The sequence below is a fragment of the Numida meleagris genome, chromosome 14, assembly GCF_002078875.1.
Source record: "Numida meleagris isolate 19003 breed g44 Domestic line chromosome 14, NumMel1.0, whole genome shotgun sequence".
In the NCBI taxonomy this organism is placed as follows: Eukaryota; Metazoa; Chordata; class Aves; order Galliformes; family Numididae; genus Numida; species Numida meleagris.
Genome location: NC_034422.1, coordinates 10,285,073 through 10,298,708, shown reverse-complemented (window position 1 = coordinate 10,298,708; position 13,636 = coordinate 10,285,073). Strand labels below are relative to the sequence as shown.

Below are 13,636 nucleotides of genomic sequence, written 5' to 3'. Positions count from 1 at the left end.
CCTTCCCTTCCCTTCCCTTCCCTTCCCTTCCCTTCCCTTCCCTTCCCTTCCCCAGGTGGGACTAATTCTTTGTGTCTGTTTTCACAGTGCTCCTGAACTTGACGACTCTGAAAGTGCTGTCAAGGAGTTAGAGGTAGGATATGAAGCAATTTCTGTCAGTATCTTTCTGTGGTGTACTTCAGGTGATATGGAGGGACTGGGGAGAAGGATAAGCAAAGCTGTATGTATGTATCTAGAATATCCTTTTCTACAGTTCATGCAAACTGTAAAGTTATTTTAATTTTTTTCAAGGCCTGAGCACTGAACTCCACAGTAGAATTGTGGATATATTGTTAATGTTATTTCCTCATTTCTTTTTTTTTTTTTTTGTCTTTCCAGGAAGCAATTCGAGTCATCCTTGGAAATCTTGATGATTTACATCCATTTTCTACAGACCACTTCACTATCTTTCCCTGTATCCTTTCCTGCTCATACAAGAAAAGATTCCATGAATTGTGTATGTGGGACATTGCTTAATGCAGAATTCATATTCAGTACTGTGCAGATCTTTCGCTACTTTGAGCTTCACAATTTTACATTAACTGAGGACCCACCTGGTGCCCTCAGCAAAGAACTGATTTGAAAAAGAGTGTTTTGCAGTGTTTTTAGATCAGTTACCCTGTGCTCCAAGTCAGATTTAGACAGAGAAAATCATAGAATGGCTTAGGTCAGAAGGGATCTTAAAGATCATCTATTTCCAAAAATGAAAGCATATATACTAAGTTACAGTAAGCCTACCAAATACAACTCCAAGCATGGCTTGTGCATTGCTTTAAAACGTTAATGAGAAATGTTTCTTATAGACTCAGCAACTTTGTCCCACTGGTAGAGAAGACTACAACAGTTTTCCAACGTAGTGCTGCGTTCATAAGTCTTAACGTCGTTCTCAGATTTGAGTAAATGGGAGAGTGTGTCAAGAATGAGATTCAAACACAAGAATGTGTATCTCATGCCTTATCCCTACATTTGCACCATGTATCTAGAGCTCAACTCATTTCAGCAAGGTTTGTCTTTGGGTAGGTCTGTACAGTTATGTTTGGGTAATTTCCGGAACAAAGAAGTGTTAATAGTTTTTCAATTTCAGCACAGTGTATGCAAGCTCAGCATAGTTTGTGCTGTTCTCAGGAAATAAGGTGCAAAGCAAAAATGTACTTTTAAGTTGGTTGAAGAAACTCCGGTGTAAATAGTCACCAAATTTTGTAATACTTCTGTTACAGGGAAAGAAATAAACAGCGACACTTCTGAGCCTGTAAGTTATGTGTGTGTGTTCTGAGTTATAGTCTAAACAATCTGAAGAAGCAAAATACATAGAGATATTCCAGACTACAGCCAAAAATATTTCAAGATAGGAAATGTTAAAGTTTTATAATTTCCAGTTATCAGACAGGAAATTTAAGTTGGCACTACTGGTGTAGTTCTCTGGATGGTTTATCATCTCTTTGAATAAAGAAGCTAGTATTTTATTCACAAATCTTTTTTGTTTTCATTATAGAAATGTGAACAACTGTACTAAATATACGTATATATTAATTCTGAATTCTGCTATAAAATAGAAAAGTCATAATCAAATGTTACCAATGCAAAGTTTGCAATGCTTTGAAGGTCAAGAGAAAAAGTGAAATACCAGAAACTACTGAAGTGGAAGAAAGAGTGAAGAGGAGAAGAGTTGAAGGTCAAGCAGGGATCTCATACCCAAAGTTACGTATTGACAGGTCAGTTAACTACAAAATATTCTTCTAGGCCATACATAAATATTTTTAATATGCCATTGACCTTCCATGTTCATCTTTACCATGTAGTCCTTTTCCCTATTGTTCTTCCTTCTCTTTCATTGATAACACTTTTCCTAATTTTGGATTTATTTTTGGAAATATGTACATATTTTCTTTTTTTTTTTAATGAAAATTAGAAACATGAATACAAATACATATTTAGGGTGCATGTTTTGTTGGCTAGAGGTACTAAAAGCCTGAATTAAAATAAAATGCATATAGTGGCCATATACATGATTGCTTCCTTGTTGTAATTTTTCTGTAAGCTCAGTTCTTATTTATTTCACTTATTTTCAGACCTGGAGCTGAGAGTGTTCACCATATAATTAAAGTAGAGCATGGATTTGAAAAGGTAAGCTACAGAATATTCAGAAATACACAACAGTATTTATTTCATCCTAGATTCTTAAGATGGCAAGCATAAAATGCCTTCAGGTAGGTCTTTTCCCTTTTTATTTACTTCTGTGATAGAGACATTTTTGATTACTGCCCAACAGAATCAGTCAGATGATGAGTTTTACAGAGAGACCACACAAGCTTTTCTGGTTCTTCAGCTAAGAACAGAAAGGGTAAGCTTAACCTCTCAGAGATGAACCTGAAGAATGGCCTACCTTGACTTCAAGCCTCCAGATGCCTCTTCCTAAAAGACTCCATGCAGGGCCTGCAGTAGGTGCTGACCTTGGTACTGACTTCGATGTCGATACTTGGAGCTCACCACAGCTCTGAGCAGTGGCCTTGCAGGCATCTACCTCTCTTCCTTAAAAAGCGTAATGAGTTTTCTGACTATGTCATCAGCAGTCATGTTTTTGAGGGGATTGTTCCGGAGGGATCAGCAGTTGCTTCCTAAACCCTCTCTTCTCAAAAGGAGATTCCCTTGTCAGGAAGGGAAGATTCTTTCTCTCCTAGCCTTCAGGCATGGTTTTGACAGCCAGCTGTCTGATCAGAATGGCTGGAATCCAGCCTATCTTTCTGCTTACCAGGGACGCTGGTAGAAGTTGAAGAAGGAGAGAAAGAGAACTGACAGCTCATCAGTCTGTTGCTGAAGATAATTTTCCTACCTTACTTAATTCTCTGAGACTAAACTGTAAAGATCTCAGGCTATCTAAACTTTGGAAAATTTCACAAACCTGAGCTCAGTGCAAGAGATGCATACCTAAGGAGTAAATCTGTTCTTATATTACCTTCTCTCTATGACCAAGTTATTTTACTCTCTTTTAAATAAGCACGCATGCAGATTTTGTTGTGTGTGATCCTTTGTATTTCTGATATCCTGGCTCAGTCCTGCTTCTGATACTTCTTTCTTCTGTCCTTTACCTGTTACTCTATTTACTACTATGGCTTAGCAGGACTCATGTCCGGGGGCTGTACTGTCAGTGGCCACTTCCCACAGCATCTCTGTTTATGTTATTTAAAATCTTTGTCTATACCATCCCAGCTATTATTCTTTCATTATATAATATATTAAAGTCAACGAATTACAGCTTTACTTTAGAGCTGCGAATGTTCTGAGGAGGGAAGGTAAGAATATAATGCTGAAGAAAGTCCTGATAATAACAGTAAAAAAAAAAAATCACAGAACAAGAAAGTAGATCTTGCTCTTTAGTTCTTGAAGTAAGCAAGTGAACAAAACTCTCCTGCAAGATATAATTTTACATTGTGTAACACAGTTTCTGGGTTGCGTTTTCTTTCAGAATTATGCCAAAGAAATTCAGTGTGAGCATAGTCCAGCATCCTTCACCGTGGGCTGTAACCAGGAGAGTTTATGTAAGTAAGGAATTCCTTATTTCTTACACAAGGCATTCAGGTTGGCCATATTAAATTAAAAAACCACAGGGTTTACATTTTCCTTGGTTTTGCTTTAAAAATTGTGTTTGATATTTTCTAGTGTGTGAGATTAGGAATTGGGACCACTGTAAAGCAGTAGGCCACAAAGGATTTTGGCTGAGACTCTCATCCAACATATCAAATTCCCACCCCCAGAGACAGGCTATGTAGCTCTTCCAGGAGTGGGCTGTGAGATGGGAATTTACTTCACTATGTGTATTTACTGCAATTACTTTAAAACTTGCCAGGTGTCATGTCAGTCAATACTTGTACCTATCACTTTCAGGGCCTGTCATTTGGAAAGTGAGGAGTATGGAAAGAGTGAGATCATATTTCTGATCTTGCTCCTGTTTCTTACAGGGAGACCTGTGGAATATAACACGGGACAAAGAGCAGAAACCAGTCAGCCTGAAGGTGAAATGCAGGGATTGCAGCAAATGGACCAGATCACAACCAAAGGAACTGTGGAGTCAAAAGGAGGAGGTCTCTCAGCGTTCTGGAGAAGGTACTTATGTTGCAGCTGTGAGCAGTTCCTACTTAAAGCTGCCTCCTAGTGCAGTATTTGTTTTCCACTAGGACTGCTTGTTCTCTTATTTCCTGGATTTTAAAGGAGAACTGTTTCTTCTGGTGGGTAGAGGTTGTTTACCCAAAACACCACAGAGCAGAGAGGAGATACTCCAGCTAACATTACATGAACTGGCTTGGGTGTGAGAGGAAGCTTCAGGTGTGATAGCAGGGAGTAAATACCATGAGTTAATTCTTTCACATGAGCCTCCCGTGCTGCTCTGTCCCTTCTGTGTCTAGGGCTGACTCTGGCAGTTCAGGTGTAGCTCTGTAGTTCAGAACTACACGGTCTTGAAGAGCAGACACATCTTTTCTGTGGTGGTTAAACCAAGGTCTTCCAAGGTAAAGAAACATTCCCTCGTGCTTTATTCTTGTGGGAAGGTGCACATGCCCAGTAGATGTTCTCTTGTAGCTGTGTGTGGGAAAACAATCCCAGCACAGAGTTACTGACCTCAATCCCTGCCCTCATAAGATAAAGAGTGCCATCTACAGCCAGACAGTTAGAAGACTTTAATACCTCTCCCAGCAGAGCCTTCCAGGGACCCACCTTCAGCCCCACTAGGGGGATCCTTCAAATCCTTATCAATCATAACATATGCCAGTCCCATTAACGACTAGATCGTGACAGTGCAAGTTATTCTTTGTGTTTCCTCTCCATTTTTCCAGCTTCCTCTGAGGCTGTGCTGGGAGCTGTGCTGTTCTGGCAGGCAGAAGCAGCCTCGTGCTTACAATTCTCATTAGTATTTTGGGTAAAACGTTCTGTATTTGTTTCCCTAGGATATTTTTTCCACTGCAGCACCTTCTCGGCAGGAAGCACTGAACTAATTGTTGTGGAGAGGTCAACTCCTACCCCGAATACCAGGTTGTGCTGTTTCTTTTGTAATTCAGCTTTCCTCATTGCTTGCCTCAGCTATTCCACGCCCCGCGTTCAGGTTTATATTTTCAAACGTACGCACTGAAGGTGTTGGCTTAGAAACGGAACGTCTTCTTCATCATCTCCAGTTTTTCGGTTCTCCATTTTGAAATTCGTTGTTTGAGCTCCTAATAAAAGAAACATCCACTCGGAAGCGATCGTTGTTTAGGAGGCGTTGGGGGGGGGAGGGGGGGGACACATGGGCACAGAGCAGCCCTGCAGGCGCAACTCCCGCGCGCGCGCCTTCGGCCCCCGAGAAACCCCGCCCCTTCCGCTCTCCCACGCGGGGCTACTTCCGGCTTCCGCTCCGCCAAGATGGCGCCGCTGAGTGCTCGCAAGCGGCGCGGACCGAGGGGGACCGGGGAACAGCGTCGGGAGGTGACGGTTGGGGGGGGGCGGGGAAGGGGTGGGGAGCGTGACTCCAACCCGCGGGCCCCTTCCCCTGTGCTTCTGGCACTTCTGTGCCCGCGGCACGGAACCGGCGTGCCCAGTCCCTATTTGCCCGTGTCCCCAGCGCCGCGTCCCCATGTGCTGATGTCTTCGGTGTCCCCTGTCCCAAGTACCAGCGTCCCCGTGTACCGGTGTCCCCATGTACCAGTGTCTCCAGACCCCACGCATGCATGTCCCAAATGTCCCCATTCCCTGTGTGGTGCTGGTGTCCTAGTACTGGGGTGTCCCTGCCCGCTGTCATGGCAGCCCCGCTGTGCCCTGGTGTCACCGTGACACAAGCCCTGCTCACTGCATCCCCACACCGCCACCATCCCCAGCTCCCCATGCCCCCGCTGCCAGCCTTCCCCACCGCTGAGGACAAGGACGATGCCACCGCTGAGGACACGCAGGCCATGGTGCGGGCGCAGAACAAAAAGAAGAAATCCGGAGGCTTCCAGTCCATGGGTACGTGGGGGGGGGGTCACCCCACCTCCAGAGCCCCTCACTGCCCACGTCCCCTCACTGTTTCCATATTCCCGCAGGCCTGAGTTACCCTGTCTTCAAGGGTGTGATGAAGAAGGGCTACAAGGTGCCCACACCCATCCAGAGGAAGGTGAGGCCCTGGGATGCGGGGGCTGTGCTGCGTCCCCCCACAGGGCACTGACGGTGGGGCCGTGTCCTGCAGACCATCCCGGTGATCCTGCGTGGCCGCGACGTGGTAGCGATGGCGCGGACGGGCAGCGGGAAGACGGCTTGCTTCCTCCTGCCCATGTTCGAGCGGCTGAAGGCACCCAGCCCGTCTGGAGCACGCGCCCTCATCCTCTCGCCCACACGTGAACTGGCCCTGCAAACCCTCAAGTTCACCAAGGAGGTACGAGAACGGGCGGGCACCACTTGGGGTTGGGATCCCAGTGTGCTTTAACCTCGCTGTTTCCCTTCTTGCCCTGCAGCTGGGCAAGTTCACAGGTTTGAAGACTGCTCTTGTGCTGGGAGGAGACAAGTAAGTGATACCCTCGCTATTTTTGGGTCCCTGCCAGCCCCCATGTTCCTAAAACAGCCCCACATCTGCCCGATCTTGGGGTCGGTGGGCTGAGCTGTCCCCTGCCCTTGGGCTCTTTCCCCTGTCACAGGATGGAGGATCAGTTTGCTGCGCTACATGAGAACCCCGACATGTGAGTGTGGGTGCAGGGTGGGGACTTGGTGGCGACGTGGCCACCAAGCTCAGGTTTGAGGTGGTGCGGGGAGACTGGAAGCAGCTCAGTGTCACTATCTCTGTCCCACACAGAATCATCGCCACCCCTGGGCGCCTGGTGCACGTGGCAGTGGAAATGAACCTGAAGCTGCAGAGCGTGGAGTACGTGGTGTTCGACGAGGCCGACAGGTCAGTGTGCTTGGAGCAGATGAGGATGGGAGCAAAGGGACCTTGGCTGCCACATCCCATGTCCCCCGTGCTCTCCCTGCAGGCTCTTCGAGATGGGCTTTGCAGAACAGCTCCAGGAGATCCTCGCTCGGCTGCCGGGCAGCCACCAGACCGTCCTCTTCTCAGCCACACTGCCCAAGCTCCTCGTTGAGTTCGCCCGTGCTGGTGAGAAGCATGGGGCAGATGGGCTGGGCTGGGACTGGCTCCAAGACTTGGTGATCCTATACTGGTGGCAATGTTCTGTTGGATGGGGACTTCTCCCGGTCCCTCAGTTGTGGTCACAGGACTGGAGAAACAGAGCTGGGTTGGGGTTGGGCCAAGTGGATGTCCCCAAGCTGAGCGCTAGAGCTGGTCCCAGCACTGCATCCCACGTCCCACAGGTCTCACCGAGCCAATGCTGATCCGTCTGGATGTGGAGTCAAAGCTCAGTGAGCAGCTCAAGGTGAGCTTTGTGCCTCTCCCTCCAGCGTCAGGTGCCCCCATGCCTACAAGTGACCCCATGGTGGCTGGAGGCTCACAAGGAGTGACCAGCCCAGAGGGGAGTGGGCACTGTGAGATGTCCCCAAGAGCCCTGGGGCCCAGAAGGGCTGAGCCCTGCCCTCCCCTTGCAGCTGGCTTTCTTCCATGTGCGTGGAGATGACAAACCGGCTGTGCTGCTCCACTTGCTCCGCAGCGTGGTGAAGCCCCAGGATCAGACAGTTGTCTTTGTGGCCACGAAGCACCACACGGAGTATCTCAAGGAGGTAAGTAGCACCCAGGGTACTCAGTGTTTGGAGTCTGGGTGGACACTTTGAGGGTTCAGCACGCTGGGGACCCTTTCTCTGGACTGTAGGTGCATTTCCAAGTGGGATGTGAACCCTCTTCCCCTGTCTGCAGCTACTCACGTCCCAGGGCATCTGCTGCACCCACATCTACAGCTCGCTAGACCAGACTGCTCGCAAGATCAACATTGCCAAGTTTGCCCATGGCAAGTGCCCAGTGCTGCTGGTGACAGACGTGGCCGCCCGTGGGCTTGACATCCCCATGCTGGACAACGTCATCAACTACAGCTTCCCTGCCAAGTCCAAGTTGTTCCTGCACCGTGTTGGTGGGTGCCACCCAGGAGTTCCTCAGGGTGATGGGGACAGGGAGGGTGTGAGTGGGCTGACCCTTGGGGTGCTGGAGTACCAACGGGTCCCTGTCCCAGGTCACGGGCTGGTGCTGGCTCTGGTTTCCCACCCCACTCCTCCTCTCCCTGCCAGGTCGCGTGGCCCGGGCTGGCCGCAGTGGCACTGCCTACTCGCTGGTGGCTCCCGACGAGATGCCCTACATCTTTGACCTCCACCTCTTCCTGGGGCGCCCGCTCATCCTCGCTGGTGCCCAGGAGATGCCTGCAGGTGAGAAGGACCCACACATAGAGATGGCTGCACATCCCTTGGGGTTTATCCTCGGATTTTGTGATCTTGTGTCCAGCTTTTGTGCAGAAGGGTCTTGCGCTCTCTTAGAGGGGTGATACCCACTTGATCCCAGGGTGGGTGACAGCTGATGCACTGTCCCTGGTGCTGCAGATGCAGATGGGGTCCTGGGTCGCGTCCCGCAGAGCCTGGTGGATGACGAGGAGTGCCTGCTGCTGACAGACCACGAGGGCTCACTGGAGCTGCAGAGCCTGCGCCGCGTGGCTGACAATGCCCAGAAGCAGTACCTGCGCTCCCGGCCCGGCCCTTCCCCCGAGTCCATCAAGAGGGTGAAGGAGATGGACACGTCTCAGCTGGGCATCCACCCGCTCTTCAGTGCGTGCCCGGGGGCACCGTGGGAGGGGACCCCTCTCCCTTGCAGATGAGCTGATCCCTCTGTGCTCCCCAGGTGCTCGCTTCGAAGACACCGAATTGGAGAGGCTGAAGTTGGTGGACAGCATTAAAGCCTACAAGTCCAAGGCGGTGAGCTGGGGCCTGGCCTTGGGATGGAAGGCAGAGGGACGGGAGGGACAGGAAAAGAGGGAAGTCCCATGGAATCATAGAGGTTGGAAAAGACCCCTGAAGATGACCAAGTCCAACCATCAACTCATCCTCACCATGCCCCCTAAACCACGCTCTCCTGGGGCTTGCTCTGTCTCTTGGCACAGACCATCTTTGAGATCAACGCCACAGCCCGCACGTTGGCCAGCTCCATCATGCGCTCCAAGCGGCGGCACGACCATGCCCTCATCGAGAAGTTCCAGCGCGGGCAGGAGGAGAAGCGGGCAGCAGCTCTCAGGGGACAGGGGCTGCATCCAGCCACTCCCAAGCCTGAGGAGGAGGAGGAAGGAGAAGAGGAAAACCTCCAGGTAACGGGGCCGGGACAGGGCTGTGCCTTGGCTTTGGGGTGGGAATGTGAACCTCTAGAAGAACCAGACCCTGGGGTTGGGGCATGGACCCCAGCCCCTCTGTTGCCTCCTTCCAGGAGGTGTTCTCCACCGTGGTGGGACGGAAGCGCAAACGGAGCCAGGCTGCAGAAGATGCTGCCAGGAAAAAGCCGCAGCTGCCGGCACAGCGGGACGAGGACTTCTACATCCCATATCGGCCCAAGGACTTCGAGAGCGAGCGGGGGTGAGTGGGGAGCCCTCCCCCCCAACCCTCCTGCTGCAGCTCGGGCTGCTCTCATTGTCCCCCCTGCCCTCCATGCAGGCTGAGCGTGGGCGGTGAGGGCAGTGCCTTCGAGCAGCAGGCGGCTGGGGCTGTGCTGGATCTCATGGGCGACGAAAGCCACAACCTGAACAGGAGCAAGCAGCTGCTGAAGTGGTGAGTGGGGTCTGGACGTGGCAGGGGGGAGCTGGGCAAGGAGCAGAGCCCAGGGGGTTGATTCTCACCCCTCAAAGCCAGTGGATCGTGCTGTGTGTTGGGCAGTGGCAGGTAGAACCGGGGTGCCCGGTGAGGAGGATGGAGGTGGCCCGTTATTCACGAATCTCCCACTCTCCTTCCTCTCTCTTTCCCAGGGACCGCAAGAAGAAGCGTTTTGTGGGGCAGACAGGCCAGGAGGAGAAGAAGAAAGTGCGGACGGAGAGCGGGCGCTACATCAGTAGCTCCTACAAGAACAACCTGTATCCTGCCCACACTGTGCTGGGAGAGCTGGGCGTGGGGCTGCATGGCCCTGCAGCCTGGGAGACGGGGCTGGGGGCTCTGCCTGGTGCTAGAGGGAGATGGGGCGGGGAGGGCGAGTGAGGGGGAGTGCGGTACCTTCCCTTAACCCGCTGCAGCTATGAGAAGTGGAAGCAGAAATACAAGGTTGACGAGCGGGACGACGACGAAGACAACCAAGGAGGCCGGGAGCAGTACAGAGGGAAGCACAAACGTGGGCACGGTGAGTACCTGAGCAAGCAGCAGTCCCCAAACCATCCCCCCCGATATCTCTGAGAGCTCCAAGCGTGATTTTACGTCCACCCACGGCCGTGTCTGTCCCCCAGCCTCCCGGCAGCCCCCCGCCCAGGGCAAGGTGCGCTCAGAGCTGAAGAACAAGCAGCAGATCCTGAAGCAGCGCAAGGCAGCGGCCAAGCAGCGCTTCCTGCAGCGCGGGGGCCTCAAGCGCCTGAAGGCTCGGAACCGGCAGCGGGTGCAGGAGCTGCGACAGATGGCGTTCGGCCGCCGGGTCGGGGCCACCAAGAAGGGAAAGCTCCGGAAGAAGATGTAGGGGACGGCCTAGCAAAGGACACAGTAAATAGAGATCCATCTGGTTTTGGATCCTGCCTCCCCTCTTGCTTGGGCTAATTGCTCCCCTTGGTGCAGTTCTGAAAGAACCAGGGCCACAGCTGTGTTCTATTCTGATGGGAAAAGGCTTTATGAGTGCCAACAGCCTGAAGATGAGCAGCTACTCTGCTTTTGTCCATCCTGGTGCCTTGCAGCAGGGCACCAGTGGCCCAGGTTCTGTCCTTGGGCATTTCCCTTCATCCTTCACTGGACTTGTTGGGGAGTGACGTCCATGCTTCTCTGTCCCCTAAGGTCCATCTATTCCTGGCTGGGAGGCATGGTGACAGCCCTGTGATGTGGTGGGTGTGTGGTGGTGGTGGTGGCAGGCACATGAGGACGCAGCCCCAGCTCCTTGGGGCACAGCTCAGTGCACATGGCAGCCAGGTCCTGCATGCAGCGCAGCAGCTGGAGACGGGGTGGCTCTGTGTCACAGAGACATCCACGTGGTGGGACAGGCCCAGTGAGGAGCCACGCTCACCACGTCCAGCTGTGCCTCTGTGTCCTCCAGGGCCACGTCCCTGGGGACCTCCAGCCTGGTGGCGGCGAGCTGGAAGAGGCTCAGCACCGCCATGCGGATCTGCCCCAGCAGCAGCGTCTTCTGGGCTGCTGCAGCCTGCAGCTGGGCCCAGCGGGACTCCTGGGGACAGGGAACAGCGCAGGGCTGCAGGTGCTCCCATCCCACAGCCCCTCGCCCTTGGGGGGATCCCGCAGCCCTTACCCCCTCCAGCACGTCACGGCGGGCGGCTTCCAGGCGTGCACGGAGCTGGAGCACCTCCTCATTCCCGCTCGTGAGCTCGCTGTCAGCCTCCTCGCAGCACTGCTGGAGCTGAGCCCTGCCCTGGGCCAGTGCCTCCCGCCCGGCCTCCGCCTGCCGCAGCAGCACTGCCCGTGCCTCCGCCAGCACCCCAAAATGGGCCAGCATGGCCGGAATGTCCTGGAACAGGGCTGCAATGGTGACGGGATGCACAGGACCCCACCAGGCCCTTCAGGACGGGGGCCTTCCCGCTCACCTGCCCCGTGGCCGCCCGCGCATCCTGCAGGAAATCGCCGAAGACGCGGAGGCTCCGCAGGCGCCGTCCCAGTTGCTCCCTGTGCCGCTGCAGCCCCCCCAGCTCCTGCTGCAGCCGCAGGGCCTCTGCTCCGCGCTGTGCCGCCCGCGCCCGCTCCTCGCCCGCCCGCTGCTGCGCCCGCTGCTGCCTCGCCGACATGGCCTGCGGTATGGGGACACCCTTGATGGGGATGCCACAGGGACACGGCCGTGAGCCCGGCCCTGAACCAGCTCACACCTTGAGGAAGGCGTTGAATTTGATGGTGTCGTCACGGAGCTGCTCTTCCCGCTGGCCCAGCTGCCGCCGGCGCTGTGCCACGCGCTCCATCCGCCGCTGGAAGTCCTGAGGGGCCGTGGGGTGCACAGAGCGCAGCCCCACACCCAGGGGGATGGGGACACAGAGCTATAGTTTGGAGGGACCTCTGGAGATCCCCAATCCCAACCCCTCCACTGAAGCAGGTTCCCTGCAGTAGGTTACGCAGTGTCCAGGTGGGTTTTGAGTACCTCCAGAGCAGGAGACTCCTCCACCTCTCCGGGCAGCTTGCTCAGGGCTCTGACCCAATTCCTCCCTGGGTTATTCCTCCTTGGACTCTACGCTTGCCCTTGCTGACCCTCATAAGGTTCCTCCCCACCCAACTCAGGACCAGGGGAGGGGGAGCACCCACCGTGACCCCGAAGGAAACCTGTGGTTTCCATCCCAGTTTGGAGGAAAAACAACCATGCCCGGGGGGGCTGTACCTCCCGCTGGGCCTGCAGGGCTCGCTCCACCTCCACCACCTCCCTCCTTTTCAGCAGCAGGCGCCTGGAGGGCAGCAGAGACACCGAGTCCCATGGCGGCACTGTCCTGGGGACACACACACAGACCATCACAGCCAGCAGCATGGGCGGGACCCCCAGCCCCAGCAGAACCCCCCAGTACCTGCCCAGGCTCAGCCATGGGGTGTGCAGGTTACCCCTACCCCCAGCTAGGGACACAGCACAGCCCCCTGCCCAGACCTGTCCCCCGTACAGTGTCACCTGCCTGGGTGCTGCCTGCTGGGCTGGGGACACCTCTGAGTCTTCCGCCCGTCCCAAGATTGGCTACACAACCAACCCCTTGCTATTACAGCTGGTGGGGAACCGTGGCACAATGGCAGCCCACAGCGGGAGGACGGGGGCACTCACTGGAGCCGCAGCTTGTCCTGGAACGCCCTGCTCAGATTCTCCTCCAGACCCACGGACATCTCGGGGGCCGCGTCCGGAGCCTGTGCAGCACGGAGAGGGAGCGGAGGAGCAGGACGTGGGGCAGCCATTGTGGAGCAGCTGCGATGGCAGAGGCACACAACGCTGTTGCCAGGGGCAGCCGAAGGCTCCCGCAGCACCTCGGGAGTGGAGGAGGTTTCCTTCCCACAGCCCTGAGCGTCACCCCGAGGCTGGGAGCACGCACACGCTGCCTGGGGATCAGGGACTCAGCCCCACGGACAAGGAGGGCTCTGCCGGGGAACCCGGGCTGCAGTGTGGCTTGGCAGAGCCGGGCCCTGACCTGGGAGCTCTAATGCGGCAGGGGACAGGGGGGAATCGCTCCCTGGGACACGCATCCCCCCCCTCCATGCTCCCACCCACACTCTGCCCCTACCCCAGGCCTCCTGGCAAGCCTCTGCCAGGATCACCGTGCACAGCCAGACCACAGCTGCTGCCCTGCACAAGCGCTCCAGTCCCCACCACCTCTTCAGCTCCCGGTTCAGACCGTTCTTCACATCCAAGAGGGGCTCAGCTCCCTCCCGCAGTGAACACACACAGCTCTTCTCCATGTGTTCCCTTTCGCGTCCCCCTCCACCACGTGCACTCAGATCCCCTCCATTCCCTGTGTGCGTGCTCACATCCCCCTGTTCACCCCTGCAGAGCTTTCATCTATCCCTCGGTCCCCTCCTGTATGCTCCCACCCCTCTG

The 13,636-nt window shown here is 54.3% G+C and overlaps 3 protein-coding genes across 8 annotated transcripts in view; 2 read left to right on the top strand and 1 right to left on the bottom strand.

Moving 5' to 3' along the window:
* The window catches only part of MAJIN (membrane anchored junction protein), a 7,356-nt gene extending 2,023 nt beyond the window's left edge, over positions 1-5,333 (top strand). Inside the window, exons 2-10 of one of the 3 annotated variants that reach the window (XM_021412999.1) lie at positions 88-133; positions 379-454; positions 930-1,055; positions 1,257-1,288; positions 1,642-1,751; positions 2,109-2,163; positions 3,503-3,575; positions 3,996-4,140; positions 4,977-5,326. In XM_021412999.1, coding sequence (XP_021268674.1) covers positions 88-133; positions 379-454; positions 930-1,055; positions 1,257-1,288; positions 1,642-1,751; positions 2,109-2,163; positions 3,503-3,575; positions 3,996-4,140; positions 4,977-5,019 — 706 coding nt within the window. In that variant the 3' untranslated portion in view covers positions 5,020-5,326. Of the gene's footprint in view, positions 1-87; positions 134-378; positions 455-929; positions 1,056-1,256; positions 1,289-1,641; positions 1,752-2,108; positions 2,164-3,502; positions 3,576-3,995 lie in introns of all 3 variants that reach the window. The other 2 variants (XM_021413000.1, XM_021412998.1) reach the window with 2 other exon arrangements.
* DDX54 (DEAD-box helicase 54) lies at positions 5,381-10,653 on the top strand. Of its 2 annotated transcripts, none has more exons than XM_021412993.1 (20): positions 5,381-5,496; positions 5,880-6,006; positions 6,084-6,154; positions 6,227-6,412; positions 6,492-6,541; positions 6,672-6,713; positions 6,827-6,922; positions 7,005-7,126; positions 7,342-7,403; positions 7,573-7,704; positions 7,838-8,048; positions 8,203-8,337; positions 8,509-8,730; positions 8,804-8,877; positions 9,063-9,263; positions 9,380-9,525; positions 9,604-9,717; positions 9,912-10,016; positions 10,173-10,276; positions 10,380-10,653. In XM_021412993.1, the coding sequence occupies exons 1-20, from the start codon at positions 5,428-5,430 to the stop codon at positions 10,601-10,603; spliced, it is 2,493 nt and encodes an 830-aa protein (XP_021268668.1). In that variant the 5' UTR covers positions 5,381-5,427; the 3' UTR covers positions 10,604-10,653. The 2 variants fall into 2 exon arrangements, with proteins under 2 accessions (XP_021268668.1, XP_021268669.1); XM_021412994.1 differs by having other exon boundaries at positions 5,382-5,490.
* CFAP73 (cilia and flagella associated protein 73) lies at positions 10,727-13,088 on the bottom strand. 3 transcript variants are annotated; one of them, XM_021412996.1, is made up of 7 exons: positions 12,872-13,088; positions 12,446-12,551; positions 11,946-12,050; positions 11,670-11,870; positions 11,378-11,593; positions 11,138-11,296; positions 10,763-11,046 (listed from the first exon to the last, which is right to left on the bottom strand). In XM_021412996.1, exons 1-7 carry the CDS (start codon positions 12,997-12,999, stop codon positions 10,918-10,920), a joined length of 1,044 nt encoding a protein of 347 aa, XP_021268671.1. In that variant the 5' UTR covers positions 13,000-13,088; the 3' UTR covers positions 10,763-10,917. The 3 variants fall into 3 exon arrangements, with proteins under 3 accessions (XP_021268672.1, XP_021268671.1, XP_021268670.1); XM_021412995.1 differs by having other exon boundaries at positions 10,763-11,064; positions 12,872-13,078; XM_021412997.1 differs by lacking the exon at positions 11,138-11,296 and having other exon boundaries at positions 10,727-11,081; positions 12,872-13,086.